At 47.4% G+C, this 26,285-nt stretch overlaps 1 protein-coding gene across 2 annotated transcripts in view; it reads right to left on the bottom strand.

Moving 5' to 3' along the window:
• Positions 1–26,285, bottom strand: part of LOC140394922 (transducin-like enhancer protein 4) — a 171,242-nt gene that overhangs the window by 85,130 nt on the left and 59,827 nt on the right. For both annotated transcript variants that reach the window (XM_072482112.1, XM_072482113.1), the window contains one exon: positions 296–358. In XM_072482112.1, the coding sequence (XP_072338213.1) occupies positions 296–358 (63 nt within the window). The remainder of the gene's footprint in view (positions 1–295; positions 359–26,285) is intronic.

Raw genomic sequence — 26,285 nt, 5'->3', positions numbered from 1 at the left:
CCAAGCTGGGAATTGAAGCTGGGACCCTGGAGCGGTGAGGTTAGCAGTACTAACCACTGTGCTATCGTGCTCGCATTATAGCACTAGCTCAAGCAATGGAGTTTCCCCCCCCCACTTCCTGGCCAACAGTTATTTCTCAATCTCCACACAAACATAAATATTTATCTCGTCATTATCACACGGAGCAAAAAGTGAGCTTGAACTTAAACTGCTTTCTAAAAACAAATATTACATTTAAGATATGAAACTTTCAGAGGAATTAATAAATTACGCATCTGTTAAACGTCACACTTACTTCCTGCGACAAGTAAGGAAGGAGCTGGGCACAGATCACATTCAGTCTCTTCGCAATTTCTGTCTAGGAAGAAAAGGATTGGGTTTTAAACAAAAATATTCTAGAAACGGAGCTGCAAATGTGAATTCATAAAGTTAATGCAGAAAATGGGTTGCCAGCATCTGGTTTTGCTCCAAAGGATTAGCAAGCACACTTGCATATTATATATCTTGCACAACAGGAGAGATACCTTGAAGGCTGTCAGTTAACCAGTTCAGTCTGTGATCCAACAGCTTCCACTATGCAGGAACGGCAAACCCGTTGCGACAACTCCCTTGGTAGTCGAGAGACAATGCACTTTCTTTGCGTTGCATTTTACGTGCCCCCGCCCCCCGCACGAGGTGTGTTTAAGACAGGGTAGACGGCATGTAGCACCCACCCATGTCCTTCCTCACTCCACCCCCAGCTCCTCACCTTTACAAGAAATTAGCAACTCACCCACCCACCATATTTAAATAGGTAATCAATGGTCAATTAGGCTTGTTACCGAGCCAATGATCCTGATAATGTGCTGCCCACACCGTAAAACGTTTGATGTGGGCAGTCAGGCAGGAGCAGGCAGTCAAATATTTTAAATATCCCCTCACCTCCTCCCCGCCCAAGATCCCGGGATTACCGGAATCCATGGACCTTCCTCCTCCACCCCCCGGCAACACCCACTAATGCGCACTTGGCACTGCCGGCACTGATGGGAGCTGTCGGCAAATGGGATTGGCTCCCAAGGATGGGACCTCCTTCTTTGTGTGGGGGCAGAAGTTCCACTTGGCCCTGGTTTAGCCTGTGGCGGGAAGTGGCTGCCATGGCAGGAGTTACTTCCACGGCACGTTTGCTTGGGGTGAGCGGTCAGGTGTGGCGACCTGGCTACCCCTACAACATTCAGCCCTTTCTTTAACCAAACGATTTACAGGACAAATTGAATTGTAGATGCATGGTCCTCATTGTGGACCCACGTTCCTCCCTCAAACACACTTCTTTGGAGACGCAAATCTGTGTTTTATAAATTTAGAGTACCCAATTCATTTCTCTCCAATTAAGGGGCAAATTTAGCGTGGCCAATCCACCTAGCCTGCACATCTTTGGGTTGTGGAGGTGAAACCCACCCAAACACGGGGAGAATGTGCAAACTCCACACGGACAGTGACCCAGAGCTGGGATCGAACCTGGGACCTCGGCGCCATGAGGCAGTACTAGCCACTGCACCACCGTGCTGCCCTTTTGGAGACCAGAATTGGCACAGTCCATGAAACGCTCGGCGGACTCCAGCTGAGGGCATGACTGTAGTGCAGGTGGCTTTTAACTCCTGTGTAGTGACCAACGCAGAGGAGCTGCTACCAAACTATCAGCAATGTTTCAATTCCTTCACATTGAAAAAAAGGTAGATCTGTATTTAGGATTCACGCTTTTTGCTTTTAAAACATAATACACAGACAAAAGGGGATTCAAACCCACACAACGTTGGAAGCTCTAGCTTTTAATTAGGATTCAGTGCTGACGGGTGAATGCAAAGTACAGGAGACAGAGACGGGCCTAGGAGACGGTGCACACGCTCCAGAATATTTCAGCTGCAGAACAGGCTGACAAACCCATCAAGCACAACACAAAGCAGCGAAGATAAAAGTGACGCTATTTAATGTGACTTGCCCTGGAAGGGAGACGATAGGGGGGGGGGGGGGGGAATCCTAGAGGCAACTGCAGCCAAAATAAGCTCCTAAAATAAAAGGACAAAATCCCCACCCAGTCTGCTCCCATCATGCACACACACACATCAAAAAAATCAAGAAATCAAATAACAGGGCTCAGGTTTAATAAATTAGAAAAAGTGTCAGGTACCTTCAGAAAGCAATCGGTGAAAAGAATCCCTCACACATACACAGTAAACACACTGTACTGTAAACAGACAGGCAGCAGGCCTGCACAAAGATGGCCCTCCCTTGTACCAGTATCTACCAGACTCCAAAGCCCGTCAAGCAATCTCACACTAACTGTGCAGTCTGCAAAGGCAAATGGCAATTAAGCAGCAGGCTCAAGCACATTGCTGACATAATGTGCCCCTCCATAGTGCATAGTAATTGGTCATGCAGAACTTTTTAAAAAGGTAGATACCTCCATCAAATCCTTGCTACCTATTGAATTCCAGGGGCGGGCAGAACATAGATCCACTTTGAAAAGATAGTGACCTTTTTTTTTTAAAAAAACGAACACGCTGGATGAGAGAGCTGGAAACAGGGTAATTACAGAGGATTTGGTAATCCTAACTAAAGTGAGGGCAACAACAAAAAGGTCAAAACCCCTTCGCTCAGCGTCATTCCTGCTTCTAGTTCAGAGTTTCTACGGCCTCAGCCAAGAGGCATGTTCTTCTTTCACAAGCTTGGGTAGAGTGTGCCAGCGCACTCCTTAACCATGGATGGCACCCCAACAATGCCCAAATCCCTCTCTCTCCCCCCTCATCATTCCCTATCCCAGAGGTACTGAAGCCTATCACAGCACCCCTACTGTGCCCAGCTAGCTAACTACACCCCTACTGTGCTCAGCCACTACTAAAACACACACAACATTCATTAGACTCGAGTAATTTTATGTTCGCTCACGACAACTACAGGGGCACTGCATTTTTATTGAAATAAAATGTCATTTCTGCGCTCGCCACGCACATAGAGGTCGACACAAAAGCTTCAGGCCCATGATGTACAAGGACAGTGACACAAAATGAAGATTTGCCTATGATTACTGCACAGTCCTTAGCTCAATAGTTTTGGCACAATCTGATCTTTATCGAGGAAGCGGACTGCGATTTTGATATTTCTTTTGAATTTAGAGTACCCAATTCATTTTTTCCAATTAAGGGGCAATTTAGCGTGGCCAATCCACCTAGCCTGCACATCTTTGGGTTGTGGGGACGAAACCCACGCAAACACGGGTAGAATGCGCAAACTCCACACGGACAGTGACCCAGGGCCGGGATCGAACCCGGGACCTCGGCGCCGTGAGACAGCGATGCTAGCCACTGCCCCACCGTGCTGCCCTCGGATTTTGATATTTAAGTATCTCCTCTTACAAACTTGGAGATGGAATCTGATTCCGTGCAGGTTTCCAAAACAGCTACAATTTTTCAACGCATCAAAGGAGAGAAAAGATAAAACTATTGTGCCTCATCAGAGTTCTATATTCTTTCCATCAAATGGCACAGCGAGTCTGTACGGAAAATCACGCAGGAAAAGATGGTGACAGGCTTTATACTGCTTCCGTAAGTTTAACTCCCAGCAGGTTCCGGTCTTGCTTCAGTCGGAAGCTTTCCCTTTCAAAGGACAACTTAGAAGGCTTTGCTCCACACCATCAATGCCACCGCTTCAGAGTGCATTAGCGAATGCTGTGCTGTCGATCTGATGAGCTGTTAAGCCCAGCACTAGATAATCGTGAATGACGAAGAACCCCAACGCCCTTCAACAAGCAGTCCTTCCACTCCTTCTGGTCAAAATGTTCCCATAAACCAGCAAGACTCAAGAGCCGAGCAATTGTCAATTTATCTCATCCTTGGTTGTAGGATATTGCGTTGTGTGAAATGGCTGCAATGTATCATCCATATAAGACGTAACAATTATAGGAAGGATGTGATTGTACTGGAGAGGACACAGAGGAGATTTACCAGGATGCTGCTTGAGTTGGAGGGTCTGAGCTATTAGGAAAGATTGGGTAGGCCGAGGCGGTTTTTCAGCGACGGTTAGAGGTGCATACGATTATGAGGAGCATTGATAGGGTAGCTGGAAGGCATGGTGCCCACTAGTAGAGGAGTCAATAACCAATTGGCAAGAGGTAGAAGGCCAAGACTGGAGTGGAGGAGAAACCTTTTCACTCTTGGAGGATGGTGGGAGTCTGGAAGTCACCACCCGAAAAGGGTGGTGGTCAGAAACTATGATAACATTTTAGTGTTCAGATACTCACTTGCGCTGCCTCCAAGCGCTGGGAAATGGGATTAGTGTAGTCTGGGACTTTTTTCCCTGGAGCATAGGAGGCTTAGGGATGATCTTAAAGAGGTCTATAGAATAGTGAGGGGCATAGATAAGGTAGATAGTAAACATCTTTTCCCAAAGGTAGGGTTGTCTAAAACTAGAGAGCATAGGTTCAAGGTGAGAGAGGAGAGATACAAAAGAGTCCAGAGGGGCACTTTTTTCACACACAGGGTGGTGAGTGTCTGGAACAAGCTGCCAGAGGCAGTGGTAGAGGCGGGTACAATTTTGCCTTAAAAGCTTTTAGACAGTTTTATGGGTAAGATGGGTATAGAGGGATATGGGCCAAATGTGGGCAATTGGGACTCGCTTAAATGCTAAAAACTGGGCGGCATGGGCAAGTTGGGCCGAAGGACCTGTTTCCATGCTGTAAACTTCGATAACTCTATGACTTCTAGGACTCCAGTCAGATCTTTGTTGACCAACATGCACACAATGGGCCAAATAGACTCCTCGTGTGCTGTTAATAGTTATGAATCTCTGAATTCATTGCCTGGTTCTGAGTAAGATGTAACTCTTGCAACCCCAACAATATCATCATGCCACTTCATTATTAAAGCCAATTAACTCAGGGGTCTATAAATTCAACTTAGTTCAAAAATTAATAAATTATTTCCAACCTTCTAAGCTCCTAAAGACAGGAGAGAAGTAAATGCCACTTCACATAATGACTCTGCAGCACAGTATACTTAAAACAATTTACACCAAAATAAAATTGATGTTGTTAAAAATTGAGTTTTGTTTTTAAATTGCTTCATACCACAACAAAATCCTCAATGGTAGACAGGTCAATGTGACACTTAGCACATGAGTGAACAAAGCAAAATTGCTCACAAGTACTGACGGAGCTCGAGAGTTATTGGGTTTACTTGGTCAGGGCTCAAATGCAGACAAGTATCCTCCATGCACACCTCGCAGAATCGATAATAAACCAGCAACGAAGTTCCCAGTGGAGCAGTGGAGAGAGACTCCCAGCAACGAGGCAACAAGCAAACATTCCGGGGCCTCTTACCCATTCAGGCCGCCTCCAAACACGTCACCTCAAATAGTTGTTTAGCATCAACAACAGTTAGAGGATGCTGCAATTCACAATCTTCCAGCGTCACTGCTCGAAGCAGGGACTTAAATTAGGAGTTACAAAAACCCCACCCATACAGTGACAGAAATTCCTATTTACTATCTCCATGCAGCTCAACACATGCATGATTATCTGTCACAGCTCAACTGGTAAACCTTCTCCTGTCACACACGCATCAGGTTGGCTCAAAAAGCAACAAAATTACAACTGAACACAGCAAGGGGTGACACGATGGCACAGTAGCTAGCACTGCTGCCTCACAGCACCAGGGACCTGGGTTTGATGCTGGCGTCGGGTGTGGAGTTTGCACGTTCTCCCAGTGTCTGCGTGGGTTTCCTCCGGGTGCTCCAGTTTCCTCCCACACTCCGAAGATTTGCAGGTTAGGTGGATTGGCCAGGCTAAATTGCCCCTTAGTGTCCAAATGTTAGGTGGGGTTATGGGGATGGGGCAAGGGAGTGCGGTGTTTCTTCGGAGAGTGAGTGCAGACATGATGGGCCGAATGGCCTCCTTCTGCACCTAAGCGATTCTTTGGGCATTATCCAACGGCCAACCTGCGCCCAAAAAGTAGCTCGCTGCGGCGGGATCACATTTTGGAAAATCTGCTGGCCTCACTAGTGCAGATTCCAGAGGTACCCGAGGCTTTGGGATTCAACCCCTTCCCCTCGGAGACCTCGGGTGAGCTCAGTTCAGCACTGATCCCTACAAATGGGGACCAGACGGAACGGCACTCAGAGGTCTCCCAGGGGATCGGAGGCCCCCAGCTGCATGCCCTTTGGGCAGCGTGGTGCCCTGGCACTGCTGGCGCCACCTGGTTATTCTGGCAGAGCCAGCCTGGCACCCTGGCAGTGCCACCTGGGCACTGCCAATTTAACGTGGCCAATTACCTACCCTGCACATCTTTGGGTTGTGGGGAGTGAGACCCACGCAGACACGGGGAGAATGTGCAAACCCCACACGGGCAGTGACCCGGGATCGAACCCGGGTCCTTGGTGCCGTGAGGCAACATTGCTAACCACTGCGTCACTCATCACCCAGTCTCTAACTGAATGACAGAAAAGACTCGAGAGCTCGAACGGCCTTCTCCGGTATAACAGATTATGGAACACAGGAAAAACTGGGGGTGGAATTTTATTGGTGCCAGCGGGGTGTGGGGGCGGGGCGAGCTGTTCAAAAGTCCATCGGCTTTGGCAGGATTGGGAAAACCCCGTCGGCCAGAGGGCCCATTGATTTCCACCCTGGGTCTCTGCTGCAATTGCCTCAGGATGGAACTTTCTATAGCATCGGATCATCGACTGCACAAAATCTGCCTTCCACCATTCAATCAGTAATCGTTAATATCCTGATTGAGGGATAAATACTGTTCTCCGAGTGGGGGAGGGCAGGGTGTGGGGCAGAGAGACAGGAGGAGGTAGAGCAGTTGATGCGATGTCTTTTGAATGTTTTTCACACTGTAGCAGATGGATCCAGTTTTGTAAAACTCTCCGCGATGGAAACCCAGCGACAGTTAAGGGTTAAGTAGCATATACCTGTGGGATGCTGTCAAGAAGATAGTTTGCCAACACCTCTGAATTTAAACCTTCCGCTCGCTGAAGAGATAATTCAGGAGTTGGCAGCATTTAACAAGGCGTTATTTACAGTCCCCAAGGACTGACTATGATGGATTTCCTACATTTGTCCTGTGTAAGGCAGCAGCACTTTGGGGCCACAGTTCCTGCTGCACTTACACTCATTTAATCAATCATTTACAGGCTATTTGCACTCACCAAGGGAAATCAAAAATTCTCTACAATATCACAAATGGATTATTTGCAAGCTAATTTGTCTTTATTATTTTTGCAGTCAGGCAGACAGTTAAATGGTTTCTGCATTAACACAATCTCAAAGCACAAGGCCAAAATAAAAATGATCCAAAAAAAATAATAATATTTTCCTCTTTTTAAAAAAAAAAGGGAGGGAACAGAATGTTTTGGCCACGATCATTCATCGCAAATCAACCTTCAGGAGTTTGAACTCTGCCATTCCTTTCCAATCCCGAAAGCAAAACAAATTCACCCTCCACCCCATCGGAACACACACCTTATTCTTGCAACATCGCTGTATCTGGTTTTGGGACAGCAATAACGTCGCTGGTCTCCCAGCAGTGCTGGGCTATTGTTATCGTGTGGGCGCTTCATCATGAACAAATACATTGGCCGGTTCTCAATCCAAAGCACATCGAGAACAATGAAGGACTTTGGAAATGTAGCCACTGCGGTTCTGTGGAAAAGGCAGCCGGGATTTGCACACAGAAGCTCTCACATACAGCGTGAATAATGACCTGACAAATCAGTTTTGACGATGCTGATGGGGGGGGGGGGGGGGGGGGGATATTGGCCAGGATGTGGGGAATAACTCCACTGGTCTTCTTCGGAGTCGTGTCATGGGATGTTTTACGTCCCACTTGAGGGGTTTAACTTCTCATCTGAAAAAGGGTGCCACCTCCAACAGTGCAGCACTCGCTCTGTGATGCACTAGAGCGTCAGTCAAGGTTCTTTGCCTTCAGGTCCCTGGGGGCGGGACATAAACTCAGAACCGCGTGACTCAGAAGTGAATGCTTTCACGATTCAGCCACAGCTAACACAGAAGCACTTAGCTCTTCAATCCCTGGGCTTGTTCACACTCTGCAGCTGGCTTGAGGGAGATGTGCGTGTCCGCAGTATTCATTTACTGTAATAACGCTCAAGATCACTGACACAGACTGGGAGCCTCAATGTGGTTAGAGTCTCGAGATTAAATACAGACACAACTGCCTTTAAGATTTAGCGCAACTTCTAATTACCTAGTTAAAACAACAAATAGGTTATGCAATTTTTATAAGAGTCACCACTTCCTCCAGGGGCGTGGGTGGAAAGAGATACCCTGAATTATGTCATTTTCCACTTGCAGCCAAGCCGAGGGCTGTAGCGGAATCCTTAGCGTCAATAAATGGACTTCAAAGGCACATTGCACAAATCTGCAACAGCGAATCATCACCTACACCATTTGCAGGAGGCTAGGAGAAGAGGAAGGGGTTAATCATCTCCCTGCCAACATGGCACCAGCACCATGCCAACAACGCAGTTACAAAAAGAGAAATGGAAATTTGGTGAGCACACAAACTGTTTCCCGACAGGTAGCAACCCCATGTGCGGGGAATGGGACCTGCACCATTGAGGCATAGCACACATTTCAACTATGGGGAGCAGAGAGGTTGTGGCGTGGGATGGTTGGAAGAGAAAGAGTTCAACAAGCACTTGCTATCACGGTGCTAGTTAGCTCCTTAGCGACCAATTAACACTGACAGGATCAGGCAGATAATCTCGCGACATCATTCATGAGCTGTCTAAATCAGTCAAAGCTTCTCCAGGTTTGGTTACTTAAAACTGACGCGCAAACGGAGCTCTGGCCGTGTATTTTATATCACAGCACACATTTTTAAAAAAAATTTAGAATACCCAATTCATTTTTTCCAATTAAGGGGCAATTTAGCGTGTCAACCCACCTACCTTGCACATCTTTTTGGGTTGTGGGGCCGAAACCCACGCAAAAACACAGGGAGAATGTGCAAACTCCACACGGACAGTGACCCAGAGCCGGGATCGAACTTGGGACCTCAGCGCCGTGAGGCTGCAGGGCTAACCCACTACGCCACAGTGCTGCCCTATATCACAGCACGCATGATGGTCAGTGGCTTCAGGGAGAGGGCAGAGCAACCCTTCAAAACTAGATTGAAAAAAACAAGTTGGACATCCGAGAGCTACCCACTCGGCAAGAATGAATTTGCAGCCTGCTCGATCGAAGAAGTAGAGAAAACAATGGCTATTCACTACACTAAACAGATGGGAAACATTAAACTACAAAAACTTTGCAGATGTACAATGTCCTTTTTGGAACTCATTTTCTACCCCATGTTCGGATTGGGTGATGTCACTCTTCATCTTGGCTACTTTTAATGTGTGTTTTTTTTAAAATCGGATTCATTTTATTTCACTTTGTCCCTTCAGGGCTGCACAGAAAGGAAGCTCATTGAAGTCAAAACTCCACGAAAACATTTATAAAGCGGAAAGTAAAAAATGGGTGGCAAAGATTTTATTTTTCGTACAGTAAATCTAAAATAGACCATACAGTGCAGAAGGAGGCCATTCAGCCCATCGAGTCTGCACCGACTCACTTAAACCCTCACTTCCACCCTATCCCCGTAACCCAATAACCCCTCCTAACCTTTTTGGACACGAAGGGCAATTTATCATGGCCAATCCACCCAACCTGCACGTCTTTGGACTGTGCAGACACGGGGAGAACGTGCAGACTCCGCACAGACAGTGACCCAGCGGGGAATCGAACCTGGGACCCTGGCGCTGTGAAGCCACAGTGCTAGCCACGTGTGCTATCATGCTGCCCGCAAATAGCCACAAGGAGGACCTCTGTTTTGTAACACACATAGAACTCCCCCAGCACACGAGAGGCAGGAGAGGTACCTGTACCGGAGACTCAGAAACAAGCTAGGTGGGAAGGCATGACGAGTGGGTTAAAAAAAAAAAATTTAGAGTTCCCAATTAATTTTTTCCAATTAAGAGGCAATTTAGTGTGGTCAATCCACCTACCCTGCACATCTTTGCGTTGTGGTGGCGAAGCCCATGCAACCACGGGGAGAATGTGCAAACTGCACACGGACAGTGACCCACAGCCGGGATCGAAACTGGGACCTCGGCGCCGTGAGGTTGCAGTGCTAACCCACTGCGCCACCGTGCTGCCATAATGAATGTTTCTGTGCACAAGTGCAGGATTTTCAAATGGGGTTGGAGGCTCTGCCCATGTGACACATTTACCAAGAACACTGGGCTGGTTTAGCACAGTGGGCTAAATAGCTGGCTTGTAATGCAGAAAGCGGCCAGCAGCACGGGTTCAAGTCCCATACTGGCCTCCCCGAACAGGCGCCGGAATGTGGCGACTGAGGGCTTTTCACAGTAACTTCATTGAAGCCTACTGGTGACAATAAGCGATTATTTATTTAACAGGGAATGCTGGAAGTTCAGCAAGCACCCTTTACATCTGGTTTTCTTTAACAATGGCAAGTTAATGGGGCCTGCAATCTCGTGGAGCGCCGTGAAGTTTGTTTTAATGTCGTTTCCCATGTGATGCGATTGCCACCAATTTGGTGCCGCCTATTCCCCTGCTTCCCTCATCCACCCTCCTACCCCCTTGCATAACCTCCTGTTCCTTGGCTCACCCTCTCGCTGCTTCCCTCTCCTGCATCGGTCGGTGTTCCCATTCAAGATCCAGATCCCATGCGAAGACAAATTTGTGGAAATGGGAGCCCCGATGGTGCGGACGTGACCAGATGGGAGCCGCCACAATCCAGGTTTTATTTATCTTTTTTAAATGACTGAAGATGCTCTTGCCTTGCTCCTTTTCAGCGAGGAAAGTAGTGAGTGGGGGCATTTTACAAAAAGGCATAGATTGTAGCATCACAATGTTTGGGAATGCATCCGCAACTTTGGTGTATACAACACTTGTACTGAGAAGGCGGTATTCCAATCTTCCAGAATGCTCTCTTTGGCCACCGCACATTCCTTTTTTTAAAATAAATTTAGAGTATCCAATTTTTTTCCCCCCAATTAAGGGGCAATTTAATGTGACCAAGCCACCTACCTCTGCACATCTTTTGGGTTGCGGGGGTGAGACCCACGCACTCACGGGGAGAATGTGCAAACTCCACACGGACAGTGACCCTGGACCGGTATTGAACCTGGGACCTCGGCACTGTGAGGCAGCAGTGCTAACCACTGCATCACCACGCCGACCCCGTCACTGGATTTGTAATCCCGAGACCCATGGTAAAGCTCTGGGGACCTAGGTCTGATTCCCACCAGAGCAGTTGGTGGAATTTTAATTCAAATAAACAAAATCTGGAATTGAAATCTAATGACGACCATGAAAGCATCGTCAATTGTTGCAAAAACCCATCTGGTTCACTCATGTCCTTTAGCGAATGATATCTGTCATGCTCACCCGGTCTGGCCTACATGTGACTCCAGACCCACAGCAATGTAGTTGACTCTTTAATGCCCTCAGGGATGGGCAATAAATGCCAGCCCAGCCAGCAAAGCCCGCATCCCATGAACAAATTTCTTTTTTTCTATAAACTTAATGTACCCAATGAATATTTTCCAATTAAGGGGCAATTTAGCGTGGCCAATCCACCTAACCTGCACATCTTTGGGTTGCGGGAGCGAAACCCACGCAAACTCCACACGGACAGTGACCCAGAGCCGGGATCGAACCTGGGACCTCGGCGGCGTGAGGCAGCAGGGCAAACCCACTGCGCCACCTTGCTGCCTGTGAACAAATTTCACAAAAAAAAACTGAACTGGCAGTGGCCAAATGTCTCTAGATTGAGATCTAGACTAGAGATGCACAGACTGCCACACTCCGGTTCTCACCCAAGCCTTTGAAATTTTAAGCAAAATGTGGGAAGATGACAGGATAGCACAAATCGCAGCAAGACCCAAAGCGAAGTAAACTCAGAGCACAGCAAGTGACAAATGTCAGTACAATCCCCCACCATTGTTGTCACACTTATGCTCAAGTGAGGGAAGCGAGCCAGAGAAATACAGGAAGGTTGGGGAAACATATGGTGTATAGGAAGTCTGGTGGTAGCAGGTGACAACCAAATCTCTTTCGAATGTAAACAGCCGAGAAATATGCAATGCTGCTTCAGGACTACATTTGCCCGGGTAGAAAGTCAACCGTCTATTCAGGTTCACTATCATGATGCAAACTCGGAGGAAGAAAACAATTTTGCATTTGAATTGAAGCAGTCTTATTATTTACACAACCTGGCGGGCTATACTGTATACGGAAGATTCTTAATACCAGAGGGGAGGGAGGAGGTGGCTGGAACAGGGTGAAGAAATAGTATAACAGAATACATTTGCAAATAAATTGATTTCAGAACAGTAAACAGAGTCCTCATGTTACACTATTTACCAGGAGACAATGATTCTTTTCAGGTTTCAAGTCCCAAAAAAAGCACAACTTGTTTGATCAACATATATATCTGTCAATGTGACCCAATTGGTCTCCCACATTTAGCTCAAATGTTAGTCTTAACAAAAGGAGTATGTGGTCATTCATTATTTCTTATTAAGCTGGTGGAGGAGGCCAGGGAGGATCTTAAGAAGTGGGATACACTGCACTTTATGTTGGTGGGGAGGGTCCATGTGGTGAAAATGAATATTCTGCCGAGGTTCTTGTTTATCTTTCAGCCTCTCCCGATCTTTATACCACTTTTTTCGGAAAGTGGACACAATCATCTCTGGCTGTGTATAGGCGGGGAAGGTGCCGAGGGTGAGGAGGACCCTGCTACAGAGGCAGAGGCAGCAGCCGGGGGGTTGGAAAACTTACTTCATTATTATTGGGCGGCGAACGTGGACAAGGTGCGCGTTAGTTGGAAGGAGAAGGGGTAGAATGGGTTAGGGTGGAGGAGGAATCTTGTAAGGGGTCTAGTTTGAGGCCAAAGTGACAGCAGCATTGCCAATAGCTCCGAGTAGGTATTCAGGGAGCCCAGTGGTGCAGTCCACGGTGAAGATATGGAATCAGCTGAGGAGGCATTTTAGGGTGGAAGGGATGTCGGTGCTAACGCTGCTGTGCGAGAATCATGGGTTTGAGCTGGGGGGGTGGGGGGGGTGGAGATTGCCGGGATACATCCTGCTGGAGCGGCTGCTGCTTCCGAATGTGGAAGGGGAGGGAAGAATTGGGGATATATACAAGTGGCTGGGGGCGCAGGGAGGTGAGTGGGTGGTGAAGATCAAGGAGAAATGGAAAGCGGTGTTGGGAACTGAGATCAATTGGGGAGTATGGAGTGAGGCACTGCGAAGGGTAAACGGGACCTCCCCTTGTGCACGGATGAGCCTGATACAGTTTAAGGTGGTGCACAGGGTGCATATGACTCGGGGCGAGAATGAGTGGGTTCTTTCAGGGGGTAGCAGATGAGTGTCAGAGGTGTGGGCGGGGGCCAGCGAATCATGCGCACATGTTTTGGGGTTGTGAAAAATTGGGAAGATTCTGGGCGGGAGCGTTCACGGTCTTAGCCAGGATAGTGGAGGAGGGAGTGGACCCGGACCCTTCGGTGGCGATATTTGGGGTTTCAGAGAAGCCGGAGTCATGGAGAGGAGGAAGGCCAATGTCTTGGCCTTCGCCTCTCTGATTGCACGGCAACAAATTTTGCTGGACTGTCGGTCAGCATCGCCACCGGGGGTAGCTGCATGGTTGGGTGACCTGTGCAACTTCCTGCGGTTAGAGAAGATGTGAGTTAAGGGGCTCAGCAGGGGAGTTTGAGAAAAGGTGGGGGATGTTTGTGACCGTGTTTGAAGAGCTGTTCATGGCAGGGGGGTGGGGGGTGATGGGGAGGGGGGGGGGGGGGGGGGGGGTGAAAAAGGAGGAAAATCTGTGCAAACTGTATAGTTGATTGTTGGGAAGAATGGTTCCCGGGGTGTGTATTTGCTGTAACCTACTTTGATACAAGTTTGAATAAAATGAGTTTTTAAAAAAAATTAATTATTTCTTATTGCCTTCTGGGGCACACTGACCCAATTTATTGCCCATCCCTACTTGCCCAGAGGCGGTGCTGCTGGGTTTACCTCTTACTCCCTCCCAATAGGGGTATTACATGTCTTGGAATCCCTAAATTGGAGAAGGAGGCCATTTGAGTGCAGCAGGGTGGCACAGTGGTTAGCACCGCTGCCCGTCAGCGCCAAAGACCCAGGGTTCAATACCGGGCCCGGGTCACTGTTCGTGTGGAGTATGCACATCCGCCCAGTGTCTGCGTGGGTCTCACCCCCACAACCCAAAGATGTGCAGGGTAGGTGGATTGGCCACGCTAAATTGCCCCTAAATTGGGGGGGGAAAGCCAATCGGCCCATCGAGTGCGCGCCGATCCTCTGAAAGAGCACCATACCTAGGCCCACTCCTCGTAACCCCACCTAACCTGCACATCCATGGATCACTAAGGGGCAATTTCTAGCACGGCCAATCCACCTAACCTGCGCATCTTTGGACCGTGGGAGGAAACCCATGCAGACTCGGGGAGAACGTGCAAACTCCACACAGTCACCCAAGGCTGGAATCGAACCTGGGTCCCTGGCGCGGAGAGGCAGCAGTGTTAACCACTGTGCTGCCATGCCTGAAGAATCTCAACCAATGACAGTGAAAGAATACGGATAGATCCGCAACAGATTGGAGATTTGGCAAGGGGGTGGGGGGCAAACAGGTCTTGGGGCATGACAAGAGTGTTTCCATTGGAAAACGCTGCAATTTTCACACAGGAGCAATCCAACTAATCCCTTTTCCATTAACTGCGAGAGGCTGAGCTTGAACAGATTCTTTCTGCTGTTTTGCCGCTTTGTTTCCAGTTCACTAGTCAGTCCATTTAGAAAAGTTAATAAACTATTAAACAGGAATGAACATCCCTTTTACAGACTAAATGCAGAGCACTGCATGCCGACTGGATACACATGTTTTATTTTTAATTCTCTCAAAAAGTAAGCAACGTGACATTTTCGGAAATGGAATTCCTCATTCCAGTCAGCCTAAAAAACCCTCGAGGTGCAGTTCGGTCAAACACAGTCTTCCCAATGTGCCTCAGACACCATCTCAAAACGAGCACACGTTACCGAGTCAGTGCATGGAACGACGTTGAATTCAGCTGCAGGTTTGATGGGAGGATTCATATGTGCACCAGGAACTGGATCAAGACTCAAAACACATTTTATCTGGGATCCTTATGCTCTACAGATGGAAAGAGCTTCCTTTCCCTCAGTCGTATCTGCATTGAGCCACCAGAGAATTAAATCACCAGGAAGCAAAAAAAAAAAAAAAAAAATAGAATTTTCCGCACCCATGATCCTCAACGGGCAGTGAACTTATTGGGCGCGGTCTACCAGCCATGTCCCGCTGGAATCTGAGCGAAATTTGGCCGGTAGATCCCGGGAGAGGCCACCCTGGGATTCCCGATGGGCGTTATGCCTCATGAGATCCGACCCACAATGGGTGGGACCCCAGCCTCGCATGGCTAAGTGAGTAGAGATACCCACGTAGCCGCGTTAACGCCGAATTGAACGACCACCCGGTATCTATCGGGCTCACTAGGGAGACCTCAGCGAGGCATTGTCCAGTGCTGGGGGCCCCCCCCTTAAAAAACCTACACAAGCCCCCCCCCCCCCCGCCGCACACCATCCAAAACCTACCCAAAGCACCCCTTGGCCCCTCCAAAAACCTGCACAAAGCCCCCGCCCCCAAAAAACCCACATTAACCCCCCCCCCAAAAAAACCCCATATAACCCCCCACATCCCCCCCCCCCCAAAGACAACCTGCAGAACCACTCCCAGCCCCAGAAAACCTATAGAACCATGCCCCTCCCAGAACACCTACACAAACCCCCCCTGCCCCTCCCAGAAAATTTACACAAACCGCCCGCCCCCCCAGTAAATTTACACAAACCCCCCGCCCCTCCCAGTAAATTTACACAAACCCCCCCACCCCTTTCAGAAAATCTACACAAACCGCCCGCCCCTCCCAGTAAATTTACACAAACCCCCAACCCCCACAGAAAATTTACACAAGCCCCCGACCCCCACAGAAAATTTACACAAACCCCCGACCCCCACAGAAAATTTACACAAACCCCCGACCCCCACAGAAAGTCTACACAAACCACCACCCACCCCCAAAAAAAATTCTGCATAAACCCCTCCCCCCAGATAATCTACACAAACCCTCCCCCCAATAAAACCTACACAAGGCCGCAAATACACCATCAAGATATTCCTAGGCTGACTACAATGAACTGAAATCATTATTATTGCCATGTAAAGTTACTAATGAACTGTATAATATGGCATAAGCCCACTTAATTCTATACACTAAAGATCTGCCATATAAACTCAACATCATTTTGGCTATCATTCAGACAGACAGTTAAAGACAAATTCCTTCACCAATACACCGGTTACACTTGAGATTTACCTGGATAAAGGCCAGTTAAGTCTGTTATGAACCACAGCTGAATTAATTTGGCAGTTTTCACCTTGGTCCCTTCGAGACTGCTTCATGAAGCTGGGACTGAACACGAAACCTACCCAAGTCTCGAGATGATTTCAGTTTCCACAGATGATGTAAAACATCAAACTTGTTGAGGTTGGTGGTGGGGGAATAAAATGGCGCTTGCTCAGGAGCCATATAAATCAGGGTGCAACATGCATCAACGACAGGTTAAAAGTTTGGCACAGGTTAAAAGTTTGGTATTGCCACTAAACGTGATGGGAGTATTTTGGATCCATGCAAAACCTGGATTTCTTTTGCAAAAGCGAAATCCGAACCCACTCGGGTTAAGCACGACCAAAGTAAGAGTTGCCTCTACTCATCAATGAGCAGCAGGCAGATACCCCTCCTTTGGACATCATCATTCCCCCCGCACCCCACACACTCACTACCATATGTTAAAAAAGGAAACGGTTTAATTCCAGGGACACAGAATAAATGTTTCCTTTTAGCAGAGGTGCCTGTGGTCTAAAGACATTGGGAAGTAGGGAGGGAAAACCAGATGTGAAGAGAGACATTAATGGTGGCCCCGAAGTCAAGTCCAGTTCGAAAGTCAATTGCAACTCCAGCATATAGAACTCATTTTCCTTATAAAATGTTTCACTCGGTTGATCCTTCTACACAGACTGGCAGACGTCATAACCTTTTTACGGAATAGAAGATGAATTTAATAATAGTTTCCACATTCAAATCAGGTGCCTGTAAAGTGAAGGTTGGCCGCTGATTTATGCTTCCCCCTTGTTGCCGGTCGCTGGGGGAAGAACCTTTTCTTTTGTTTATTCGTTCATGGAACGTTAGCTTCACTGGCAAGTCCATCATTTGTTGTCCGTCCCTAATTGCCCTGGAGAACACAAGTGCACAGTACAGCAGGAAGCTCCTTCATGCGCTGCACATCACATCCCACAACAGGAAAACACAAGAGATTCATTAGTGCCATTTCACAACCACCATAGCTGCAAAGCCAAGTAGAGCAAAGTTGAAAAGGATAAAATCCTTCGCTGCCCTCTCACTCGCCGAGTGGTTTCCTGCACTCAAGCAGCACTGAAATCCCAGATCGTGGAACAGCTAGGGAGGAACAAAACGCTCTCCGCAGCTATAACTGCCCACCTCTGTGGAAACGGTCAGCAATACCTGCCTGACAACATCCCCTTTTCGCAAACAAGACAGGCGTTGAACTCCTGTGAAGAACCTGGTGTTTTTGTTGGCCTGGTCTATATATCGAACTTCATTCCAGTCGGAATGTTAAAAATGTTTCCATTCGAGTAGGTTTGTAATTAAAATTTTATTTAACTGGTTCCAAGGGCAAGTCTGCCAGCTCGCAACTGATGTACAAACAGGTTTAATGGGAGCTAACTAACAGTGAGGAACACTTGAAACTCATCTCATGCCCCACTAACCTCTTCAGCCATTCCTTTATTAGACTGGTATATATAAATTATTCAAATCATTATTTATTAAAAGGCAGGATTAAGTGTATGGATTAGGGAGCATATATATTCATTAATGTGTTTCATACGTTCTCCTTAAGCCTAGCAACCAGTGAACACTACTTTTACACAATAGGAGACCATATGGTTTATTAGGGAGTAGTCAAAATGGTGGCTGCAGCAATGTAATGCCTCGTGGCATCGCAAATGGCTGTGTTACTGAAAACAACATTTAAAAGAACCAATATAGGCTGTAAATTAAACAAACAAGCTTCTGTTGAGAGAAAAAAAAGTGTTCATGTTGGCAGAGATCACCATAAAGCTTTGATTCAAAGTTTTAATCACAGAATTTACAGTGCAGAAGGAGGCCTTTCGTATCTGCACCGGCCCTTGGAAAGAGGACCCTACCTATCCCCACACTTCCACTCTATCCCGGTAACCCCACCTAACCTTTTTGGACACTTCTGCACTGTAAATTCTATGATGATAAGGGCAATTTAGCGTGGCCAATCCACCTAACCTGCACATCTTTGGACTGTTTGAGGAAACGGGAGCAGCCGGAGGAAACCCACGCAGACACGGGGAGAAGGTGCAGACTCCGCACAGACAGTGACCCAAGGCGAGAATTGAACCTGGAACGGTGGAGCAACAGTGCTAACCACTGTGCTACCATGCCACCCAATAGTGGGCAGACAACGTAGATCCAGAGAAAAAACTGAAACGATGTTTCAATAGGGAGACGGAGGTTTCTACAAGCAGGAGGTTACAGCCAGGACATCATACTGGAAAAAGGCAACTGGCAAAAGAGCCCGCGAATGAGAGAGTGGAGGAGGATCTTTCTCCAAACGGAACAACTTATGGTCTGGCATCCAACACGAGGTCTGAAAGGGTGCAAGATTCACTGGTTATTTATATTTAGAAATATTTGAAAAGGAAACATTTGCAGGATTACAGGGACAGGGCAGAGGAGTGGACTGAGTAGCTGTTCCAAACAACTGACACAAAGCACAATGGCCCAAAAGGCCTGATTATGTCCTCTTCCCATATCCTTTTTGTCTTCATCCACCAGAAAGATCAGAGGGGAGATGAGGAAACAATGGGTGGAATTTTACGGAGCAGGGTGGGAGAAGCGAAGACTCTCAACTCAGGTCAAAAGGTTTGTCCGAGGGCGGCACAGTGACACAGTGCAAAGATGATTCTGGATAGGACCGAAAGTAACAGGGTAGTTGTTCTGGGGGACTTTAACTTTTCAAATATTGACTGGAAACGCAATAGTTCGAGTACTTTAGATGGATCCCTTTTTGTCCAATGTGTGCAGGAGGGTTTCCTGACACAGTATGTAGATAGGCCAACGAGAGGCGAGGTCATTTTGGATGTGGCACAGGGCTAAATCGCTGGCTTTGAAAGCAGACCAAGGCAGGCCAGCAGCACGGTTCAATTCCCGTACCAGCCTCCCTGAACAGGCGCCGGGATGTGGCGACTAGGGGCTTTTCACAGTAACTTCATTTGAAGCCTACTTGTGACAATAAGCGATTTTCATTTTCATTTCATGAACCAGGACAGGTGTTCGATTTGGAGGTAGGTGAGCACTTTGGTGATAGTGACCACAATTCGATTACGTTTACTTTAGGATGGAAAGGGATAGGTATATACCGCAGGGCAAGAGTTATATCTGGGGGAAAGGCAATGATGATGCGATGAGGCAAGACTTAGGATGCATCGGATGGAGAGGAAAACTGATGTTACAAGTTACAGAGGGACATAGATAAGCTGCAGCGCTGGGCTGAGAGGTGGCAAATGGAGTTTAATGCAGAAAAGTGTGAGGTGATTCATTTTGGAAGGAATAACAGGAAGACTGAGTACTGGGCTAATGGTAAGATTCTTGGCAGTGTGGATGAGCAGAGAGCTTGGTATCCATGTACATAGATCCCTGAAAGTTGCCATCCAGGTTGAGAGGGTTGTTAAGAAGGTGTATGGTGTGTTAGCTTTTATTCGCAGAGGGATTGAGTTTCGGAGCCATGAGGTCATATTGCAGCTGTACAAAACTCTGTGCGGCCGCATTTGGAGTATTGCGTGCAATTCTGGTCGCCGCATTATAGGAAGGATGTGGAAGCATTGGAAAGGGCGCAGAGGAGATTTACCAGAATGTTGCCTGGTTTGGAGGGAAGATCTTATGAGGAAAGGCTGAGGGATTTGAGGCTGTTTTCGTTAGAGAGAAGATTAAGAGGTGACTTAATTGAGGCATACAAGATGATCAGAGGATTGGATGGGGGGGGGGGGGGGGGGACAGTGAGAGCCTTTTTCTTCAGATGGTGATGTCTAGCACGAGGGGACATAGCTTTAAACTGAGGGGAGATAGATATAAGACAGATGTCAGAGGTAGGTTCTTTACTCAGAGTAGAAAGGGCGTGGAATGCCCTGACTGCAACAGTAGTGGACTCGCCAACACGAAGGGCATTCAAATGGTCATTGGATAGACATATGGACGATAAAGGAATAGTGTAGATGGGCTTTAGAGTGGTTTCACAGGTCGGCGCAACATCGGGGGCTGAAGGGCCTGTACTGTGCTGTAATGTTCTATGTTCTATGTGGTTGGCATTGCTGCCTCACAGCACCGAGGACCCAGGTTCGATCCCGGACCCGGGTCACTGTCCATGTGGAGTTTGCACATTCTCCCCGTGCCTGCGTTGGTCTCACCCCTACAATCGCAAGATGGGCAGGTTAGGTGGATTGGCCACTCTAAAAACTGCCCCTTAATTGGAAAAAAAGAATTGGGTACTACTAAAACGTTTGTCTGGGGATGCACCTAAAGTTCTGTTACAGACCAAATGCTGGCAAACGGGATTAGGCCCAGTGTCTCATTTCTCAACCGGAACAAACCTGGACAGGTAGTTTGGACCAAGTGGCCTTCCTGTGTAGGAAACTTTCTCCCATGTCCACCATCCCATCCAGGAGTTTTATGACGTTGAAGCCTTTCAAGAATAACTATTTTCTCTTTTAATTGAGATACACGTCATTGTATTAAAAGTCTCTCACATTTCCCCTGTCTCAGTTGCCTGTAATTAGCCCGATTAGCTCCATGTCGTCTATAAACATGGGCACCACATTGATCATTCTCCAGCCCACATCAGTAGGAACTCTCTGGGGCCTCAGCTATTTCCGCCCTCATCTCAGTCAGGATCCTCAGATGTATCCTGCCACTTCATTTTCCTGTAGCCCAACAAGCCAGCTTTTTTCTGAATTTTTATCTTACTTAAATTAGTTAAGCTGTCTTCAGGATTTACACCGATCGCGTTCAGTGTTGAGTTGAACCAACAAGAGTAAATACGCAGAGTTACAGTCTAACCAGAGCCGAGAATAAATAGGATCAATGTTTCCCCCTCCTACAACGAATCTCTGCTGTGGTCTAATATCAGATTCCAGGCAGACTCTGGGCACAAGCTGCTTATATCATTAGAAACAGTGTCGAGATTAAACGAAACTGCTTTGGATTGATACAACAGCAGTGGTTCGAATGCCCCCTTTAACAGATGGAAAAGCTCTCCCAAAGTCTTGTGGACATGGTCCACGTGAAGGAATACGGTCATTTGATTCCAAGCGAGAACGATTTTATCCTAACCCTTCTTGCGCATTGCTTTGCACACTTACTTTATGGCATGATACAGGCGCAGCCATTGCTGTGTATCAGAAGCTAGAGCATCAATTTTGAATCAACTTCTGAGTCACAGACCCATATTTTGATTTTTGAATGAGTGCCTGCAGGTTATATTTGAGAGTGCAGACAACAGCAGGAGATATTACACTTCTATGGCACTTGAAGTGAGTCAGACGGTCACATGTTCAATCCCCACTTCAGAGTCTCGAGCTCATAATCTAGACCGACACCCTCAAGTGCCGTACTGAGCAAATGCTCCACTATTTGCTGTGGTGTCCAATGCTGCCAAATTTTTCCCTCACAAGTTTCGTGTTACTGCACAGCCGTGGGGAAAATTAAGAAGGTGAGTCACCATATCCTTTGGTGAAGGAATTGAGAAGATGTCTGTTGTCCTCTCGTGTGGACATAGAAGATCCCACTGTAATCCTTTGAAGAAAAGGGTGGTTTGTTCATGGTCCAACGGAATAGAGATTATCTGATCACTAACGGCATTGATGTTTGTGGGTTCTTCCTAAGTCCCGGCTTGTGTCACTGTCTGTGCAGAGTCTGCACGTTCTCCCCGTGTCTGCGTGGGTTTCTTCCGGTTTGCTCCGGTTTCCTCCCACAAGTCCCGAAAGACGTGCTTGTTAGGTGAATTGGACATTCTGAATTTTCCCTCTGTGTACACGAACAGGCGCCAGAATGTGGCGACTAGGGGCTTTTCACAGTAACTTCATTGCAGTGTTAATGTAAGCCTACTTATGACACTAATAAAGATTATTGCAAAGTAGCTGCCACATCTCCAACATCGGTGCAGACTCGATGGGCCAAATGGCCTTATTGTGCACTGCAAATTCTAGGATTTTTTTTTTTTTTAAATTTAGAGTACCCAATTCATTTTTCCAATTAAGGGGCAATTCAGCGTGACCAATCCACCTACTTTGCACATCTTTGGGGTGTGGGGTGAAATTCAAGCAAACACGGGGAGAATGTGCAAACTCCACACGGACAGTGACCCAGGGCCGGGATCGAACCTGGGAACTCGGCGCCGTGAGGTAGCAGTAGTAACCACTGCAACTATTCTATGATTACAACATCACACCAATGGACAGGCTTCAAAAGAAATAAAAATGTACTCCCACTGGTTGTAAAAAGTGATTTGGGATGCCCTACAAAGGGAACTGTATAAATAAAAACAACTTTTTCTTTAAAGGACACACATTATTGCCTTGAAGCTGAACCCAAAGCTTAAACCTTTGAAGAGAGGGCCAATATTTTAATGATAACTTAGCCCATTCCCCCACCCACTCCTTGGCCATGAAGGGCATCAAGGCCAATCGCAGTGACTACGGGGGCAGTTCCACAGTTCCAAGCATCAGGTTCCAATCTGATGGGGAGCGGAACTCAGAAAATCAGGTTACAATCTCCAAACCGCGTTCTTTGGTTTCCTGATGGAGTGCAACATCACAATGAGGGGGATCCCGACTAGCAAAGATTAGTTAAATGAAGGGCGGACACCTTGCATAGATTAGTACCACACCACATGAACCACTTAACCACTCGAGATGGAATTAATTTTCTTCCCTGGGTATTTTCCCGACACAGAAGGTGCTAGAGAATGTTGTTTAGTTACTGCGGAGCATTCATATAGCGCCAAAGTGCTTCAAACGAGAATTATCAAACAAAATTGGACTCCAAGCTACAGGAGGAGATATCAAGGCAAGTGAGCAAAAGCTTGGTCAATGACCCACATCTTAAGAAGCAAAGGAGGAGAGAAGTCGATGGGCTGCTGAAAACACCACCACCAATGCTGGGGAAATTCAAACCAGGCATATGCCACAATTGAAGGAGGCAGAGAAACTTGAGGGTTATAGTGCTGAAGGAGTGATATGGAGGGGCAAGGCCATGAATGAGGATGGGAATTGTAAGTCTGGAGGTTATAGAAATAGACATGAGTCAGGCTGTGGATCCAACAAGGCTGCTGGACTACAATGGCAACATCAGTAGCCACACAGTCTGCGCATTCCAATCTGAAGGCAATTTGAGCCTTGCATCCAGTTCTCATCAACTAGACCACGGGAGACATTTTGACCCAGAGAGTAGTGCAAGCAAGAGGCTACAGGCTCATGCATCGGAGAACTGAGAGCGGAGGAAAGACTGGGAAAACCTTGGGAGAGCGACAGACGCAGACAGGCTGCCATCTCCAGGTGAACCCCTGAATGGATCCTCTCAAAGGGTGAGCGAGCCTGGGGAGATGATTCAAATTTTAAAAGGCACTGAAGGAAAGTGCCTGCGTGGGTTTCCTCTGGGTGCTCCGGTTTCCTCCCACAAGTCCCGAAAGACTGGTTAGGTGAATTGGACATTCTGAATTCTCCCTCCGTGTACCCGAACAGGCGCCGGAATTTCAGTCACTTCTTGCAGTGTTAATGTAAGCCTACTTGTGACATTAATAAAGATTATTATAATTCTTCCTAGGTAACGTCCCGTTAGTGAGTCGGAACCACCTGTAAGCTCCTGAGTTCAAACCAGAGACTTGGGAGTACTGCATACGCAGGAGAGTGGCCCATTGGAAAACCTCCCCGGCAATATCCATGTAATCAGTGTGTCGGGATCTCCGAGGGGTCCCCCAGCAGGCCTTTGGTAGGGGGTATGACCACCTGGAGATTGGAATATTTACTGCGAACACTGTATCCAATACAGTGAAGTGTTCAGATTCTGATAAATGCTGTGCTGCATCAACTTAGCTTTCCCATGAATGTTTTAACTTCCACTTTCAGTATGCTCTCCTACTCGCTCTAGTGATCTATGACCCTTTATGACAATGTGATTTACTATGAGTTAGGGAAGTCTTTCCCATGCAAAAGAAAGTTGCAATTTGGGTTTCGTCACCCAGTTGCAAAATGAGCACTTTTTGCTTTGTTGAACAGAGGCTGTACTTCCCTCTTGTTTTTGTCTGTTTAGGATAAAATAAATGCATCCCATACGATACAGGCTGTAAACCAGAATCAGCTGCTCTTGGAACCAGTTCCCTCTGGTTCAGAGGCTACAAAGAGCAAGCTTAAACTCCAGGGGTGCCCTGTGGAAATAAAGCTAACACCAAATCCAGTGTCTGGCAGTCCAGTCGGATTAACGTGCGCAGCGCGGGAAAAAAAGCATACACCTCACACCTTCCTGTGGCCCCCACCAGAAACATGTCAACAACCTTTGGCGCCGCTCCCCCACAGGTTAGTTTGAAATGCCACAGGATGGAGGTCCTGAAACAAGACTGTTTCGCACTGCTTTACACTTCATCGCAGAATTCATCAGAGCAGAGTTTCCGCATTTTCTTTTTTTTTAGAAAATATTTTATTGAAGCATTTGTTATTTTCACAGTTTAACACATTAAATTTCTTAAACAACCGCGCAGGCCAACACACGCAAAACACCTAAAAAAAAAAACAGTAAACAACTGTCCCCTACTACCCCCACCATATTCCTTAATTACTCAAAAACTAAGTTCCCTGACTTTATCTAACATTGCCATGCCTCCTGTGTGTCCCGTCCCCCACCCCCCTCCCCTCCCCTTACTGCTGACGTTCAGTTTTCCTTGAAGAAATCGATGAACAGCTGTCATCTCCGGGCAAACCCCTGAGTTGATCCTCTCAAGGCGAACTGGATTTTCTCCAGACGGAGAAACCCTGCCATATCGCTGACCCACACTCCCGTGTTCAGGGGCTCCGAGTCCCTTCATCACAGCAGAATCCATCTCCGGGCCACCAGAGAGGAGAAGGCCAGGACATCGGCCTCCCTCCCCCTGAAGTGTTGGGTACTCTGATACACAGACGAACCAACACGGTTGTGAATGGTACAACGCAGTTTTATTTCAATTAACTATTAACATATTAAACTCTGGTATTCAGCACATGGTGAATGTCTGAGTGGCTGGCAATGAGGTCTGTGCCCCGAGCCCTCTCCTGCTCGAGTGCCCAGGAAGTGTCGTGTTCCCTGCTTTGTACGGTGTATGCTCTTGTCTGCGATTGGCTGTCGTGTTTTGTGTGTTGATTGGTCCGTTGATCTGTCCATCATTATGTGTGTATGTATCTGCTGTGATGTTCACCTGAATATCATGACACCCCCCTTGGCCCCTGGATCTTGCGATATCCCAAATATTGCCAGTTGTCTCCGCATTTTCTAATGGGAGGATAGAGACCTGATCTTCACAGGTTCACAGTCTGGTTGTTGAGTCCTTGGTCTAGATCATTCTGGAGAGAAAAAAAATCCCAGCTGCCTCTTGCAATATGAAGATTGAACAGATGGGATTTGGATCTGGGTGACGTAAACTTGTGTCCTCAAATTGGGTTTCGTGGGACTTCTCCCGGGGGCTTCGCAGTCGTTCCGGCTGTCTTGAATTTTTATTAAAAATTTGTCCTTCCATCTTGACCCAAGGTGATGGTTTCAGTTTGTTGGCTTTTGGATAGGGCACTAATCAGCCCATCAGCAGCCAATGAACGGATAAGCCTGCCTCGGACAAGCTGCTCAAAATACTTCCACGTGAACTCAAAGCAGAATGGACGGTCAGGGCCACAGAAACTTGAGCGGGGGGGGGGGGGTACTCCCATCTCCCATGTGTGAGAGAGAGGCGGGCACGCAAGAGAGAGAGTGACACATGGGGTTGCGTGGGAGGGAGAGAACCACCAGAGAGAGGGGCGT

This window comes from Scyliorhinus torazame, chromosome 18 (genome assembly GCF_047496885.1).
Source record: "Scyliorhinus torazame isolate Kashiwa2021f chromosome 18, sScyTor2.1, whole genome shotgun sequence".
In the NCBI taxonomy this organism is placed as follows: Eukaryota; Metazoa; Chordata; class Chondrichthyes; order Carcharhiniformes; family Scyliorhinidae; genus Scyliorhinus; species Scyliorhinus torazame.
This window is presented reverse-complemented; position numbering and strand designations above follow the sequence as displayed.